Source organism: Suncus etruscus (genome assembly GCF_024139225.1).
Source record: "Suncus etruscus isolate mSunEtr1 chromosome X unlocalized genomic scaffold, mSunEtr1.pri.cur SUPER_X_unloc_1, whole genome shotgun sequence".
Classification (NCBI taxonomy): domain Eukaryota; kingdom Metazoa; phylum Chordata; class Mammalia; order Eulipotyphla; family Soricidae; genus Suncus; species Suncus etruscus.
The window spans coordinates 75704-90598 of NW_026060304.1; the positions used below are offsets into that span (position 1 = coordinate 75704).

The following is a 14895-nucleotide window of genomic DNA, read 5'->3' on the forward strand; positions in this document are numbered from 1 at the left end:
AATAAGGAGCCAGTATAATGCCAATTATTAAAATCAAAAGATCAAATCCAGCAGTAGCCACCAAGTAAGGCCAAATCAAAGGGTTAACATCTGACCATAACTTTGTAACCATTTGTCAATGTCTGTAATATCTAATTTAGATTTGCTTAAAATGGCTATTTCTTGCTGCAAGGTTTTTTTATGTTTAAAGAAATATTATGTTGCCATATGCCTAGCAAATGGGTTTTTACTTTATCCCAAGGTTCAAATTTATTATATGGATAAGGAGTGATACATATATATTTATATTCTGTATGGTAACAAGTGGACATGTGAAATTTGAGGTTCTGTACTTCATTTCCAAGCCAAATTATTGTGTTCTCTAAAGCATTAATTTTGGCATCTAGGGCCAGAGTGGTAATACAGTGGTAGGGCATTTGCCTTGCACACAGCTGACCCAGGACAGACACGGGTTCAGTCCCTGGCATCCCATATGGTCCCTCGAGCGAGGAGCGATTTCTGAGAACAAAGCCAGTAATAACCCCTGCGTGTCACCGGGTGTGACTCCAAAATAAAAAAAAAAACAAAAAAACTTGACATTTAATTTTTTATTTATAAACCCTTGTACAGCCATAGCAAGAGAAACATTTCTAGATGAATCATTAGCATGAGATCCTATATGCACCTCCTTAGCCAATACTGTGGAGAAAATAGCAATAGACGCAAAAATGGAGATTAAAGCAGTGATTTCTAAGTCTAGAGTGGCAACAAATCGCTTAGGTCTCTCTCATTAAAGCATGCGGTTTCTGTAAAGCTAAAAACGACAGAATCATGATACCAATAACTCTGAATTTCAACAGGAAGCATAACTTAATAAGGTTGTTTAAGAATCAGGAATACAGAATAGTTTTTGGCTATGATCATATTTGTACAATTTGTACAAGAAATCTTACAAGAGGTAGGAAATGTAAGTTGTATGTCTGCTGATTTAGCCACAAGGACAGCATAGGGCAGGTTAAGACATGTTTCAATGTACCTATATACTGGAGTAGAAGCCAAGTTTTTGGACACAAAAATTGTGCCAAAACTCCAAACTCACCTTATACTCGGGTCACTTGTTACAGGTTACTTGACTGAGTGCGCTGGCAGGGAATCAAATGCAGTGTCCAGTCGTCTGCTGCTGTCGGCGGGAGGGGCGGTGCTTCAGCTCAGATAACAAGTCGCAGCTGAGCTGAATGAACTGATGCCACTGAACTATTTAACTCTCAATATTCTGCACTTTGTGTGAGACCGACAGCAGTGATGATGAGATCTGCGAACTCAGTGACGACAATGTAGACGTTGCTGATACCTACACATCAGATGCAGCTGAAGTTCTGTTTGGACGTACAGATGAGGAGGAAACAAGTTTTGAAGTATTTTAATCTTTGTGATTTAGCTTGATTACCTGTTAAGCTACACGGACACCTCTGTAAGCACACAAGGAAGCTCCAGTTATTCTGGCCGGCCAGGGCCCAGTGCCTTGCAGTAACCAGGCTCAGGCCAAGGACCTCGTGGCTTTCTCTGTCGATCCTTATAGACCATAAGGAGGGGAGAGGGGGCAGGGGACGATGTCACATGTCCTTATAAGGGCAAAACTCTGCTAAGACTTCTGAGGCAGTGGAAAAGTACAAGATATCACATGACAGGAAGTTCCCTACAAAGAGCCGAATTATGGGAATTTCTACCTTGCCCGGGGGAGTTTCCACACATCCGCCTTTCAGGAAGCTCAGGCTCCTTTCCTGGAACTGTGTTCCAGCCCTTACAGTCTGCACTTTATTTAAAGTTTTCAAGTACCTACTGATTCCTCAATTATTGTAATTGTTTGGGGTAGATATTTTTATTTTTGAAATTTACCAGTGGCTGCTGCATTTTCCACCCCGGCTTAGACTCGAGTCACTAATTTTTCCCAGTTTTTAGGGTAAAATCAAGAGGATCAGTTTATATTGTGCGTTGGCTTATATTCGAGTCTATACGGTAAATAGCTTGAGGTTGGCGCTTTCCCGCTGGGTTTTTATAAGACTGGGCTGGTGGCTGCAAGTAGACAAAGCAAGCTTCGGAAAATAGTGAAGAGTTGTGATGGGAGGAGATAGTAGGAAAAGTAGAATTGACCCAGAGTGAAAAAAAAGCAGAAAAAAGGCGTGAAGCCGAGAGCTTAAAAGTTTTATTCTTCACACACACACACACACACATCTTTTTTAGTGTATTCTTGTATCTCCTAGTTAAAAAAGGGGTGGGGGATATTTCTAAGTCTTCTTCTAGTGTAATAATGGTTTTACTGGAGATACAATAATTTTCATGAATATACTTGTTAATGAACTTTTCTTTCTTTTTTCCATATTATTATTATTATTATTTATGTTTTAGTTTTTCTATTTTCTCTCTATTTTTAATAACTTCGCTTTCTGTCATCCTGAAACAAATGTATTATGATCAGTTATGACAACTATGTGACACATTTTCTTTAAATAAATTAATTTTAGGGGCTGGAGAGATAGCATGGAGGTAAGGCGTTTGCCTTTCATGCAGAAGGTCATCGGTTCGAATCCCAGCGTCCCATATGGTTCCCTGTGCCTGCCAGGCTCAATTTCTGAGCATGGAGCCAGGAATAACCCCTGAGCACTGCCGGGTGTGACCCAAAAACCACAAAAAAAAAATTAATTTTAAAAGTTTTACTCATATTTATACATATCAATGTAATTTCTGATATGGAAAATCATATATTTTCATATCTGTTGGTCTTTGGCTGAGAGACAGCGGCGAGAGTTGAAAGACTTAGGAAAGCCACAATCAAACCATTTTGGGGGTCTATTAAGGAACTCCCTTAAATCTTGATGTTCTTCCTGGTATTTAGGGATGATAAGGAAACTTCTCTAAGTCATGAGTGTAGCCACTGATAGTAACAAGCTGAAGTTCCCATAGGAGCCGATCTTGAGAAGAGTGGTTAGAAATGCTAGTGAGCGGGGGCCGGAGAGATAGCATGGAGGTAAGGCGTTTGCCTTTCATGCAGGAGGTCATCGGTTCGAATCCCGGCGCCCCATATGGTCCCCCGTGCCTGCCAGGAGCAATTTCTGAGCCTGGAGCCAGGAATAACCCCTGAGCACTGCCCGGTGTGACCCAAAAACCACACACACACACACACAAAAAAAAAAAAAAAAAAAAGCTAGTGAGCATGGTACTAAGTGGGAGACACTCCAAAGGGGGGTTTTCAATTGTGAAAAAACACATGGGAACATCACTAGCTAGACCAATATAACTAGTTCTAGCTAGCATTCTTGGGGTAGCTTGATATTACTAAGACCCCTAAGACCTTAGAATAATTAGTAGGGGCCAGAGAGATAGCATGGAGACCCCTAAGACCTTAGAATTATTAGTAGGGGCCAGAGAGATAGCATGGAGGTAAGGCGCTTGCCTTTCATGCAGAAGGTCATCAGTTCAAATCCCGGCGTCCCATATGGTCCCCCGTGCCAGGTGTGACCCAAAAAACCACAAAAAAAAAAAAAAAGAATTATTAGTAAACACTTTGATATGCTCTTTGTCTATCCAGGCTACTGAATATAAAAAAAGGAGGATAAGGTAGTAAGTCTATTAGTAGGGTATTGTATGTATAATATAGTATATAATAAGTCTAATTAATACTAATAATAAGTCTAATTAATACTAATATAAATAGTATATATTAAGTCTATTAGTATAAGCCCCAGGTGACGGTAGCAAATATAAAATATTAAATTTAAATATTAAAACATAGCAAGAAATATAGCTAATAAGAGCAAGAAACAATATTCCTGGTGTTGACAGCTTATCAGATGTAGTCAGGAGGCCTTTGATCTCAGCTACCAGCTCCATTGTCATCTCTCTCTCCAGGTGGGAAGAGCAGATGGTTTCTTGTAGTCACTGCTCTGAGCAGGAGTTTCAGGATGGTCTGCATCCTGCCCTAGGAGCTGAGTCAGATGAATTTGCAGGGGATCTTTTTCAGCAGGGCTGGTGACTCCCTATCTTGAGGAATAAGGCAATTCCTGCAGTTTCTTTAATCCTGCAAATTAAATAGCTTTTAGAGTGGAGAGGGTAATAACATTGTTGCTCTTCCATTACTGGGTTCAAGAGAAATGCATTTCTACATCTCGTAATTAACTCTTTTACCCTTAACATTTCTAGGAGAAAGCACATTCTTCCCCAACCACTGGGGTTAGATAGACACAGTGTAATTTCCAATTAATATTAATGGCCTTAGCTAATTGAAGCCCCATGGCCCTTCTTGCCTCTATTTCCCTAGATGCTATCCTGTTTCATATTTTCCCTAGAGATTGTACCACCTTAGAAATCATTCAAGGTGGGCCCGGAGAGACAGCACAGCAGCGTTTGCCTTGCAAGCAGCCGATCCAGGACCAAAGGTGGTTGGTTCGAATCCCGGTGTCCCATAGGGTCCCCCGTGCCTGCCAGGAGCTATTTCTGAGCAGACAGCCAGGAGTAACCCCTGAGCACCGCCGGGTGTGACCCAAAAACAAAAACAAAACAAACAAACAAAAAATAAATCATTCAAGAAGAGTGTGGGGGGGGGGCCGGGTAGGTGGCGCTGGAGGTAAGGTGTCTGCCTTGCAAGCGCTAGCCAAGGAAGGACCGCGGTTCGATCCCCCGGCGTCCCATATGGTCCCCCCAAGCCAGGAGCGATTTCTGAGCACATAGCCAGGAGTAACCCCTGAGCGTCAAACGGGTGTGGCCCAAAAACCAAAAAAAAAAAAAAAAAAGAAGAGTGTGGGCAAAGGTTCATCTTATGTAACTCCTTCAGGCTTGCAGAGAACTGCAGACCCCACCTATAAGAAATTTTGATACCTTAGTTCCTAATGAGGCAATAGACTTGTGTTTTGCAGTTTTTACTTTTAAAAAAGATCAAATCAATTAGACAGTGAAATATTACTTGAACTGATCAGGCCCCGGAGCAGTAAATGGTCCACTCTCTTTGGGAGGACAGAGCTCCCTCTGGAATGATAACATAGAAGTTAAATCGAAGTATCATAGCATTATATATTTCAAAATTATTATGAAGAAAAGCAAATTTCCCATAATCACAATATGTTCAAACATATTTTATTTATAATTAACTAATAAAGAAATGATAAATAGTCATTTGTTTTGTTTTGTTTTGTTTTGGGGTCACACCCGGCAGTGCTCAGGGGTTACTCCTGGCTCCACACTCAGAAATCGCTCCTGGCAGGCTCGGGGAACCATATGGAATGCCGGGATTCTAACCAATGACCTTCTGCATGAAAGGCAAAGGCCTTACCTCCATGCTATCTCTTCGGCCCCTATTTTTTTTATCATTTCTATAGATTCAATTTTCTAAAATCACTGTAACATAATTCTAGAGCATCTAAATTTCTTTTCCATAGAATACTCTATACAAAACATTACATCATTACTAATTTAAAAGTATAATAATTCAATTTGATCATACATATTCATAAATCACAAAGTCACACTCCTAAACTTAGTTTTTGATCTTTCAATTGTGTGGTCCTGCCACTCTTGCTATAACCAGCACCCATCTCAGAGCACCAGACATGCTTTATGCTCTGGCCTTCTTTCAATTTTAAAACAAATTGCTAGAAATGCTCACACCTAAGAGAACAAATTGTTCTTTATAATAATAATTATATAAAATTTATATTCATTTATTTAGTTTTTATTAAATCAGCTCTATATAAATCCAATAAATTACAATTAAAATAAAGCACCATGACATCCAGATAACATTTCTTTTTTTTTTGTGTGTGTGTGGTTTTTGGGTCACACCCGGCAGTGCTCAGAGATTATTCCTGGCTCCAGGCTCAGAAATTGTTCCTGGCAGGCACGGGGGACCATATGGGACGCCGGGATTCGAACCGATGACCTCCTGCATGAAAGGCAAATGCCTTACCTCCATGCTATCTCTCCGGCCCCCTAGATAACATTTCTAATATTATCATGACCCATTAATATTTTACCTTTTATAAAGGTATCCTATGACCAACATTAAATTTATTACCTGGTGACAAAACTGTTATGAAATAGTTATCTCAACAATATCAAGCAGTCACAAAATTAACAATTATCATTTAAAAGGCTAACTACAAAATAAAAGGTAACTACAATAATTTGTAACATTTTCCACACAATTTTTTTTTTGAGCCACACCCAGCGTTGCTCAGGGGTTACTCCTGGCTGTCTGCTCAGAAATAGCTCCTGGCAGGCACGGGGGACCATATGGGACACCGGGTCCTGGATGGGCTGCTTGCAAGGCAAACGCCGCTGTGCTATCTCTCCGGGCCCACACACAATTTTTTTTGTTGTTTTGGGGTCATACCTGGAGATGCTCAGGAGTTACTCCTGGCTCTGTGCGCAGAAATTGTCCCTAGTAGGCTCAGAGGACCTTATGGAATGCTGGGAATCAAACCACCATTGGTCTTGGATTGGCTTCGTGCAAGGCAAATGTCCTTCCTCTGTGCCATCACTCCAGCCCCTCCACACAATTTTTTATTTTAAGAAATCTTCAAAGTCAGAAAAAATTTCCTCCCATAGAAATATAAAAAGTTGGAGCCGGCGAGGTGGCGCTAGAGGTAAGGCCTGCCTTGCAAGCGCTAGCCAAGGAAGGACCTCGGTTCAATCCCCCGGTGTCTCATATGGTACCCCCAAGCCAGGGGCAATTTCTGAGAGCTTAGCCAGGAGTAACCCCTGAGCATCAAACGGGTGTGGCTGGAAAAACAAGAAAAAAAAAAAGAAAGAAATATAAAAGTTTCCAATTTTTCAGGGCTGGAGAGATACCATGGAGGTAGAGCATTTGCCTCCCATGCAGAAGGACGATGGTTAAAATCCCAACATCCCATATGGTCCCCCAAGCCTGCCAGGAGCGATTTCTGAAGATAGAGCCAGGAGTAATCCTTGAGCGCTGCCAGGTGTGACCCAAAGAACCAGAAAAGAAAAAAAAGTTTTCAATTTTTCTTTTCTAACTAGTTATCAGTATACTATTTGACATACAGACAATAAATTCATTTCCATAATCTAGTAAAAATTATTAAAAATAGGGCCCGGAGAGATAGCACAGTGGCGTTTGCCTTGCAAGCAGCCGATCCAGGACCTAAGGTGGTTGGTTCAAATCCCGGTGTCCCATATGGTCCCCTGTGCCTGCCAGGAGCTATTTCTGAGCAGACAGCTAGGAGTAACCCCTGAGCACTGCTGGGTGTGGCCCCAAAACCAAAATAAAATAAAATAAAATAAAACTGTTTTTCATAGTCCAATTGACTACGGTCCTACAGTCAAACAGTAGGACAGAGAAGAAAACATGGAAAATCTGGACGTCTCCAAGTTCCCAGCCAGTAAAACTTCTTTTGCTGTCTATATATCAGAAAGAAATAAAAAGAAGAAAGAAAGGCCTTTTAACAGAACTATAGCTGGCTCTGATTAATACTAATAGTTTTGGGAGAATACAAATAGAAAAACAATTAAGAGCATTTATTTATTTGAAATTCTAGTTGTTGAATCCCTATGTTATTTTTATTTCTTTTTTTTTTTTTTGTTTTTGGGCCACACCCGGCATTGCTCAGGGGTTCCTCCTGGCTGTCTGCTCAGAAATAGCTCCTGGCAGGCAGGGGGACCATATGGGACACCGGGATTTGAACCAACCACCTTTGGTCCTGGATCGGCTGCTTGCAAGGCAAACGCCGCTGTGCTATCTCTCCGGGCCCCATTTTTATTTCTTGCACCAAATGTTTTAGTGCCTGTAATTTCTATACATAAGAGCCACTGCTCTACTCAACAGGCTTATACCTTCTTGCATAATTGCAGTATTGGGTCTAGTTAGTCCTGTATATTTTTTAATCTTTTGCATAGAAGGGGTTGGAACCAAAGTCAGCAGATCTCTATTTTCAAAGGGTTCTACCTCCAATTCTGCCTTTTCCTCATAATTCAGCCTATATATATGTGTGTGTGTGTGTGTGTGTGTGTGTGTGTGTGTGTGTGTGTGTGTGTGTTAGTTTGTTTTGTTTTGAGGGCATACCAGGTAGTGCTCAGGGGTTACTCCTGGCTATGCACTCAGAAATCGATTGTGAATCGTGGAGTGGGGGGACCATATGGGATGTCAGGGATTGAACCCAGGTCCATGCTGGGTCAACCATGTGCAAGGCAAACATCCTACTGCTGTGCTAGTCCAGTCCCCAATACTTATATTTTTTTACAGAATTTTTTATCAACAGAAGACTCATGATTTTCTAATTTAGTCTCCTGGGCCATACATTTTAATTCATATCTATCATCTACAAAATTCTTAATTGTATCCACATAGAAAAGCACTACCAGATGGATGGATATCTTTTGTGCCATTATGTTCATAAATCTCCTGAATGTCCTGGCCCACCCTGTACCAGTCTCTTAGACACAGACTGCTTTCCTCAGGGACTAAACTTTTGTACAAACTGAAGAAATTCCTTTACTTGAAGTTGACTTGTTCTTGTTCCATCAGTTCTTAACATGTGTTTCAAAACATCAGAAAGCTTTGTTTCCTAGAACAGCTTTGTCCAATTCCTCCATGTACCTTCTCATTTTCTTAACTTGGTCTTCTTTTATCAAGGGGTTCCTGACACCCAATGAGGACCTATCCAGACACCTAAAAATAATAAGAACAAGAAAGAGGGCAGAGAAAGATAGCTTACCTTTTGTGATAGCCCCAAACGTTGGGCGCCAAATTTGTCACAGACCAATTGGTCCTAACACTACGGAATCTTTGGGGTTCCCTTAAAAGGTGTGTGTACAAGTGGCTGTGGGAGACAAAGGCCAGGGACTCAAGATGGATTCAAGATCTGTTCTGTTTATTCAAAGCAAAAAGTACCTAAACATTTTGGTGTGCACTTGCCTCAGATGGAGATGATGCTGACGGAATACCTGACACCCCATATGGTTCCTCATCTCAGAAGGTATGATTCCAGAGTACAGAGCCAGAAGAATTTACTTTTGGCTGTGGGGCCATAAACCCTAAGTCAAAGAGCTTTTCAGCAGGTGAGGCAGTATGATGTTTCATGGCAGAAATCCTGGGATCAAGGTCTCTTTCCTCACCAAAATCTGGTTCCATATTATCAGTAGCTCAACCCAGGAATTCAAAAGATTCTTAGAATTACCAGTGGTGACCCAGTACAACCTGGCAAGACCCCCAAAAGTAACACAGGACAACCAAGGACAAAAGTAGCCTCAAACTGCATAGACCAGTGCCCTGTCAGGAGTACCAGGAGATACAACCCCTCCCCAGATTCCTTCCTAAAATATCTCTGGGCCCCACTGTACTGGGGTGGGAGCTTTGCACTCCTGTCTCCCTCCTCCTTTCCTGTCCTCAGAACCCACACTGCCCCTTACCTGGGGACAGGACGTCAGATGGTAAAACCCCATCTTCTCTAGGCAGGATTATTCCTGAAGAGCAGCAGCAAGGCCCATTGCTCAAAGTCCTAGAGAAATAGTTTTACAGCCTTGAGCAACAAAGATGAGCACAACCCCTGTCCAGCTGCACCCTTCTGGGACTTGCTTGGTCCTAGCCAGATCTGCATATCTGAGAGATATCCAGCACCTGCTCCTTTCTGAGGGAACATTTGGAAAGAGCCTGAACAGCGTATTGTGCAGAAAAATTATCCTAATATCCACAGCACTTACCAAAAATAATAAATCCTATGAAAATAAGACCTACTTACAGGTTTCCTTCTGGGTGAAATACATGGCATCCCCTGAAAATAAAGTCCCTCTAGGCTCTGTCGGAATTAAAATTGATCTACCATGAACTGGTTGCTGAACCGTATTCTTCTTCATGGAAAAACAAGGCATCCCCCAAAATAAGACCCAGCGCATATTTGGGAGCAAAAAGTAATAGAAGATGCTCTCTTATTTTCGGAGAAACAGAGTACTAAGGACCATGATGTGACCTGTGTCTGCACTTGGAGCTTCTAGACTAAAATCTACTTTTTGCAATCAATAGCTATTTGGTGGAGGGGACAGTAGTACAGAGGGAGGGTGTGTGCCCTGCAGGCAGCTAATCCAAATTGTATCCTTGGGAATGGAACTATGTGCCCCTGCCTTGCTGGCAGTGGCCCAACACTTCCTTGCAAAAATAACTTGTTTTGTTTTGTTTTGTTTTGGTTTTTGGGTTACACCAGCAGCGTTTAGGGGTTACTCCTGGCTCTAGCTCAGAAATTGCTCCTGGCAGGCTCGGGGGACCATATGGGATACCGGGATTCAAATCACTTTCCTTCTGCATGCAAGGCAAATGCATTACCTCCATGCTATCTCTCCAGCCTCCCCAAAATAACTATTTTGTATAAAATTCTCCCCTCCTCAAAAAAATACTCTTTCTCAAAGTACTCATCCCAAAAGCCTGGGTTCACCAGGTCACGGAGTGATGAAAAAGTGGGAAATACTCTGGAATTTATAGTGGAAGAAATACTTAGTTTCTAGGAACAATTGCAAAGCCAGGACCACAATAGTAGTAATAATAGTGCAGCTTGGAGACACTTGCCTTGCACATTATTCTGGGACTCCTGGTAGTGAGCACTGAGCACAGAGTCAGGAATCATCATCCCTGAGTCTCATCAGGGTGGCCCCTGAACCTTAACTACAGAAAACCCCAATATCCCCAGGGCTAAGAGAGCACCCAGAGGAGAGGCTCAGGATTGCAGATTCTCAGGGGTCCTCGCCACAGACCTGGCCGACACCCCACAATTCCAGGGCTCTCAGAGTGGCCCATCTATCGAAAGTCTAAGTGAAAACCATCCCTCCAGAGACCCCTGCAGCTGTGAGGACCCTCGAAACTTAGTCAGGGCAGCAATGGCGACAGAATGGCGCTTTTCTCTTATGTTCTGGCAGCAGAGAAAGAAAACTGGAAGATTAAGTGACATCAAACCACTTCGACCTTATTCCTTTTTTTTTTTTTTTTTTTTTGGTTTTGGTTTTGATTTTGGGACCACACCCGACGGCACTGAGAGTTACTCCTGGCTCTGTGTTCAGATATTCACTCCTGGCAGGCATGGAGGACCATATGAAATGCTGGGGATCAAATCTGGGCCTGTCCCAGCATGGCTGAGTTTAAGGCAATGCCCTATTGCTGTGCTCAGGGCCCTCAGCCTGATTCTTAATTTTTTTTTTTTTTTTTTGGTTTTTGGGTCACACCTGGCAGTGCTCAGGGGTTATTCCTGGCTCCAGGCTCAGAAATTGCTCCTGGCAGGCACAGGGGACCATATGGGGCGCCGGGATTCGAACCGATGACCTCCTGCATGAAAGGCAAACGCCTTACCTCCATGCTATCTCTCTGGCCCCCCTCAGCCTGATTCTTAAAAGTTTAGTATCCAACTATTTACCAGACATTTCCTGATCTGGAAGGTGAATTTTTTTCTGAACTTGAATAGATGGAAATCTATTCCTATGCAGAAGGGTCAGTTTTCAAAGAAATATAAAATACACCCAACCGATCTTTGGGACTTGGTTAGAGCTCTGTGTGGAACCAATGGCCACAAGTGTGAAAGCCAGGGAAGAAACATCCGAGGAACTGGAAAATTTTCCCATTTTTCCACTTAATTTCCCTGATTAGGGCTTAAGCTATAGGACATAGGATATTGCATTGGACAATCCAGGTTCAATCTCAGGCACCCCATAGGGTCCCTGAGGTAGCCAAGAGTAACTCCTTCGTGCTGAACAGAAGGAACCCCTGAACATTGCCATGTGTGGCCCCTAAATTTTTTTAAAGTCCCACTATAGCATATTCCTCTGAAAATTCAATGAGTTTATTTTTCTTTTTTAATATGCTATTGGGATCCCACCAAGCCCCAAAGATGGATGTGTTTTTATCATACTTTGATACTGTTTTTAGTCTAATGACATTTATTTTACACATTTCTTTATAAGATATCAATATGTTAAAGAAATACATATATTTTTAGAATTTTTAGTGAGACCATTCTGAATTACAAGTCCTTCATAATTGTATTTCAGGCATATATAGTGGCAGTGTGATACTATTTCTTTGGTTCCTCCCTCGGCCAGATTTCCATCCCCTGAACCAAGTCCAGAGGAAAAAGACCCCTTCTGGGCCCGGCAGCGGCTGGCCACTAGCGGGGAGCTGGCCATGGGAGACTGGGGCGGGAGTGGGTCGGTGTCGCTCCATCGCCATTTTCCCTCCTCCTCTGCCAGGCCCCAAGGGGAGGAGGGGCCTTCTGCCGACACCGTCGCCTCGCGGGGCTGCAGCTTCGGGGTTCTCCGGGCCGGGATCCCGCAGGCCTGTGCCTCTCCCCGGGGGCTCTCGCTGCAGCCCAGGAGGGGTTCGGGTCTCGCCTGGCTCTGCACTCAGCGCTCACTCCGGGCGGGCCAGGGAACCCACGCGAGATTAGTGAGTACTTTGGGAAGTGTGTTTGTTTCTTTTTCGAGGAGGGGGATTTTGTGCAAGGGAATGTTGGGTCACTTCCAGCAAGGACCGGGCACGCAGATCCATCCCCAAGCGTGCAGTTTGGATCAGCTGCCTGCAGGGCACACGCTCTCCCTCTGTACCCCGGTCCCCTGGATGCCTGGGTCAGATGTGCAGCTGTTCAGGGTTCGGATCCAGCCAGACCCAGAGGAAGCAGCTGGGCAGGGCTTGTGCTCATCCTTGTGGCTCAAGGCTGTGACTTTCCTAGTCTAGGGATTGTGCCATGGGCCTTGCTGCTGCTGTTCGGGAATAATCCAGGCCCCAGAAGATGGGGCCACACCATCTGACGCCCTGTCAGGTAAGGGGGTGGTGTGGCTCTAAGAAGGGGTAGGGAGAGGGACAGGAGTGCAAAGGACCCCAGAACCTGTGTGTCACAGGCTGACTAGTCCTGACACTATGGACTCTTGTAGAGTTCCCTGAAAGGTGTGTGCACGGGTGGCTGTGATGGGAGACAGAGGCCAAGGAGTCAAGTCGGGTTCAAGCTCTGTTCCGTTTATTCAAAGCAAAAACTGGAATATTTATACTCAATTTCTTGACAAGTCATAATTTTTCAGACAAAGCTGACTTATCAGAAAAAGACACAGGGGCTAGTTGTTCAAGGTATATACCTGACACAGGGCAGTTTCCCTTTTGAAGCTGCTTTTTGCTCATCAGAAGTCCCTATCCAGCATGGCCAATTTGCCAGTGACTAATATTGTTTTGGTCTTATTCTTGAACTGGATCTGAAATGTTAAACCCTTGATATGAATGCATGTAGCTTAAGAGCAAAGCTAGACTTGAGAGTGAGTATTCTGTAAGATAAAATAAAAATTCTTAAATCTATACAGATGTTCCTCATAAAGTATGTTTATATATCTGAGTAACCTTTAAGAGAGGTTCTATGAAAAGTGAATAATAATTATTAGATATAAAATATAAAAAGAAAAAATAATTATTAGATGAAGAGTATTTGAATCCAGGGCTGTAGTGATAGTACAGCAGTAGGGCCTTTGCCTTGCACACAAATGACCCAGGACAGACCCATGTTCAATCCCCAGCATCCCATATGGTCCCCCAAAGCAGCCAGGAGTGATTTCTGAGTGCAGAGCCAAGAGTAACTCCTGAGCTCCCCCCACCCCCATTGTGGCCCAAAAACCAAAACAAACAAACAATGGAATATTTGAATCCATGTAAATATTAAATCTGAGTAATCTCTAGAATGTCAGCGGAAATGATGTCTCATTTAATATTTATGCTACATCTCCTTTTTTCCTGATTACCTTATGAACAGGCAACCAAGTTTTTTCAGGGCCCTAGGCCTGTGGTGAGTAAAGGGTATTTTTTCTTTTTTCTTAAGGTATTTTTTTCAAGCATCTTTTCATACAAGCTTTATTTCTCATGCTGCCCTCTTCAGCAGAGTACAAGCTGCCTTGAAAAAGTTCCTGTAATAGCAGACAGCTTTTAAAAAAAAACCCTCCTTCAGAGTTAGGACTTTTTTTAATCTTGGTGCCTTCTTAGGTCCCGGGATTTGTTAACATGGGGGACTTAGCACCTGTGGAACCAGAGATGTTTAGGAAGGAAATTGGAGTTGGGGTGTGACTCCTTGTACTCCTTGCAAGGTTGCTTGTCTATGCAGTTTGATGCCACTTTTGTTCTTTGTTGTCTTGGATTTTGAAGGGGGAAGGGCAAGACAGGTGTGTTCAGACCTTCTTCCAGACCCACTACTGGAGGTCTAAGAACCTTTCGAATGTCAGGTTCCATGGTTGAGCTACTGGTAATATGGACCCAGATGTTGGTGAGGACGTAGACCTTGATCTCAGGATTTCTACTACAGAGCATCATTCCTGCCTCATGGGGGAAATGCTCTTTGATTTTTTTTTCTAGTTTATAGCACCACAGCCAAAAGGGAATTCTTCTGGTTCTGTACTCTGGAATCATATCTTCTGGGTCTGGGGGACCATATGGGGTGTCGGAGATTCAGCCTGGGACAGTTCCTTCCATGACAAGCATATAGCAAATTGTCTTCTTGTTCTAGCACAATGACCTTCTGTATTTTACTGCTGCTCCCTAAGCCAGGATGATAATTTGCCCAAGTCTGGCAAACTTCCTAAGGTCCCTAACTCTGGACTCCTGATGAAGAATTTTCTACCTTACCTGAAAGAACATAGCAATGTCCTTTCCTACACATACATTTCCATGTGGATTTTGTTTGGTTTTAGTTTGGTTTTACTTGGTGCTGTCTACCCTGTCTTGCGTCTGCTTGTTTTGTGTTGTATTGAACTTTGAACCATTCTGCTGTGCTGAGGACTTTTCCTTGACTCTACACAGAGGGCTTGCTTCAGGCTACATCAGGGGAGCTAGTCTCTGCCTGGGAGTTACCCTGGTTTTCCCTGTCTGCACCCTCCCTGCCACTGTTGCTCAGGTCCAAGGACACG

General features: G+C 43.1%; 2 protein-coding genes across 2 annotated transcripts in view; both read right to left on the bottom strand.

Moving 5' to 3' along the window:
• Positions 1–14302, bottom strand: part of LOC126000519 (zinc finger protein 558-like) — a 35219-nt gene extending 20917 nt beyond the window's left edge. The window contains exons 1-3 of the mRNA XM_049767774.1: positions 14167–14302; positions 13090–13141; positions 12101–12322 (exon numbers count right to left, since the gene is read on the bottom strand). Coding sequence (XP_049623731.1) covers positions 12101–12322; positions 13090–13141; positions 14167–14302 — 410 coding nt within the window. The remainder of the gene's footprint in view (positions 1–12100; positions 12323–13089; positions 13142–14166) is intronic.
• The window catches only part of LOC126000517 (28S ribosomal protein S21, mitochondrial-like), a 390936-nt gene that overhangs the window by 51292 nt on the left and 324749 nt on the right, over positions 1–14895 (bottom strand). The window lies entirely within an intron of this gene.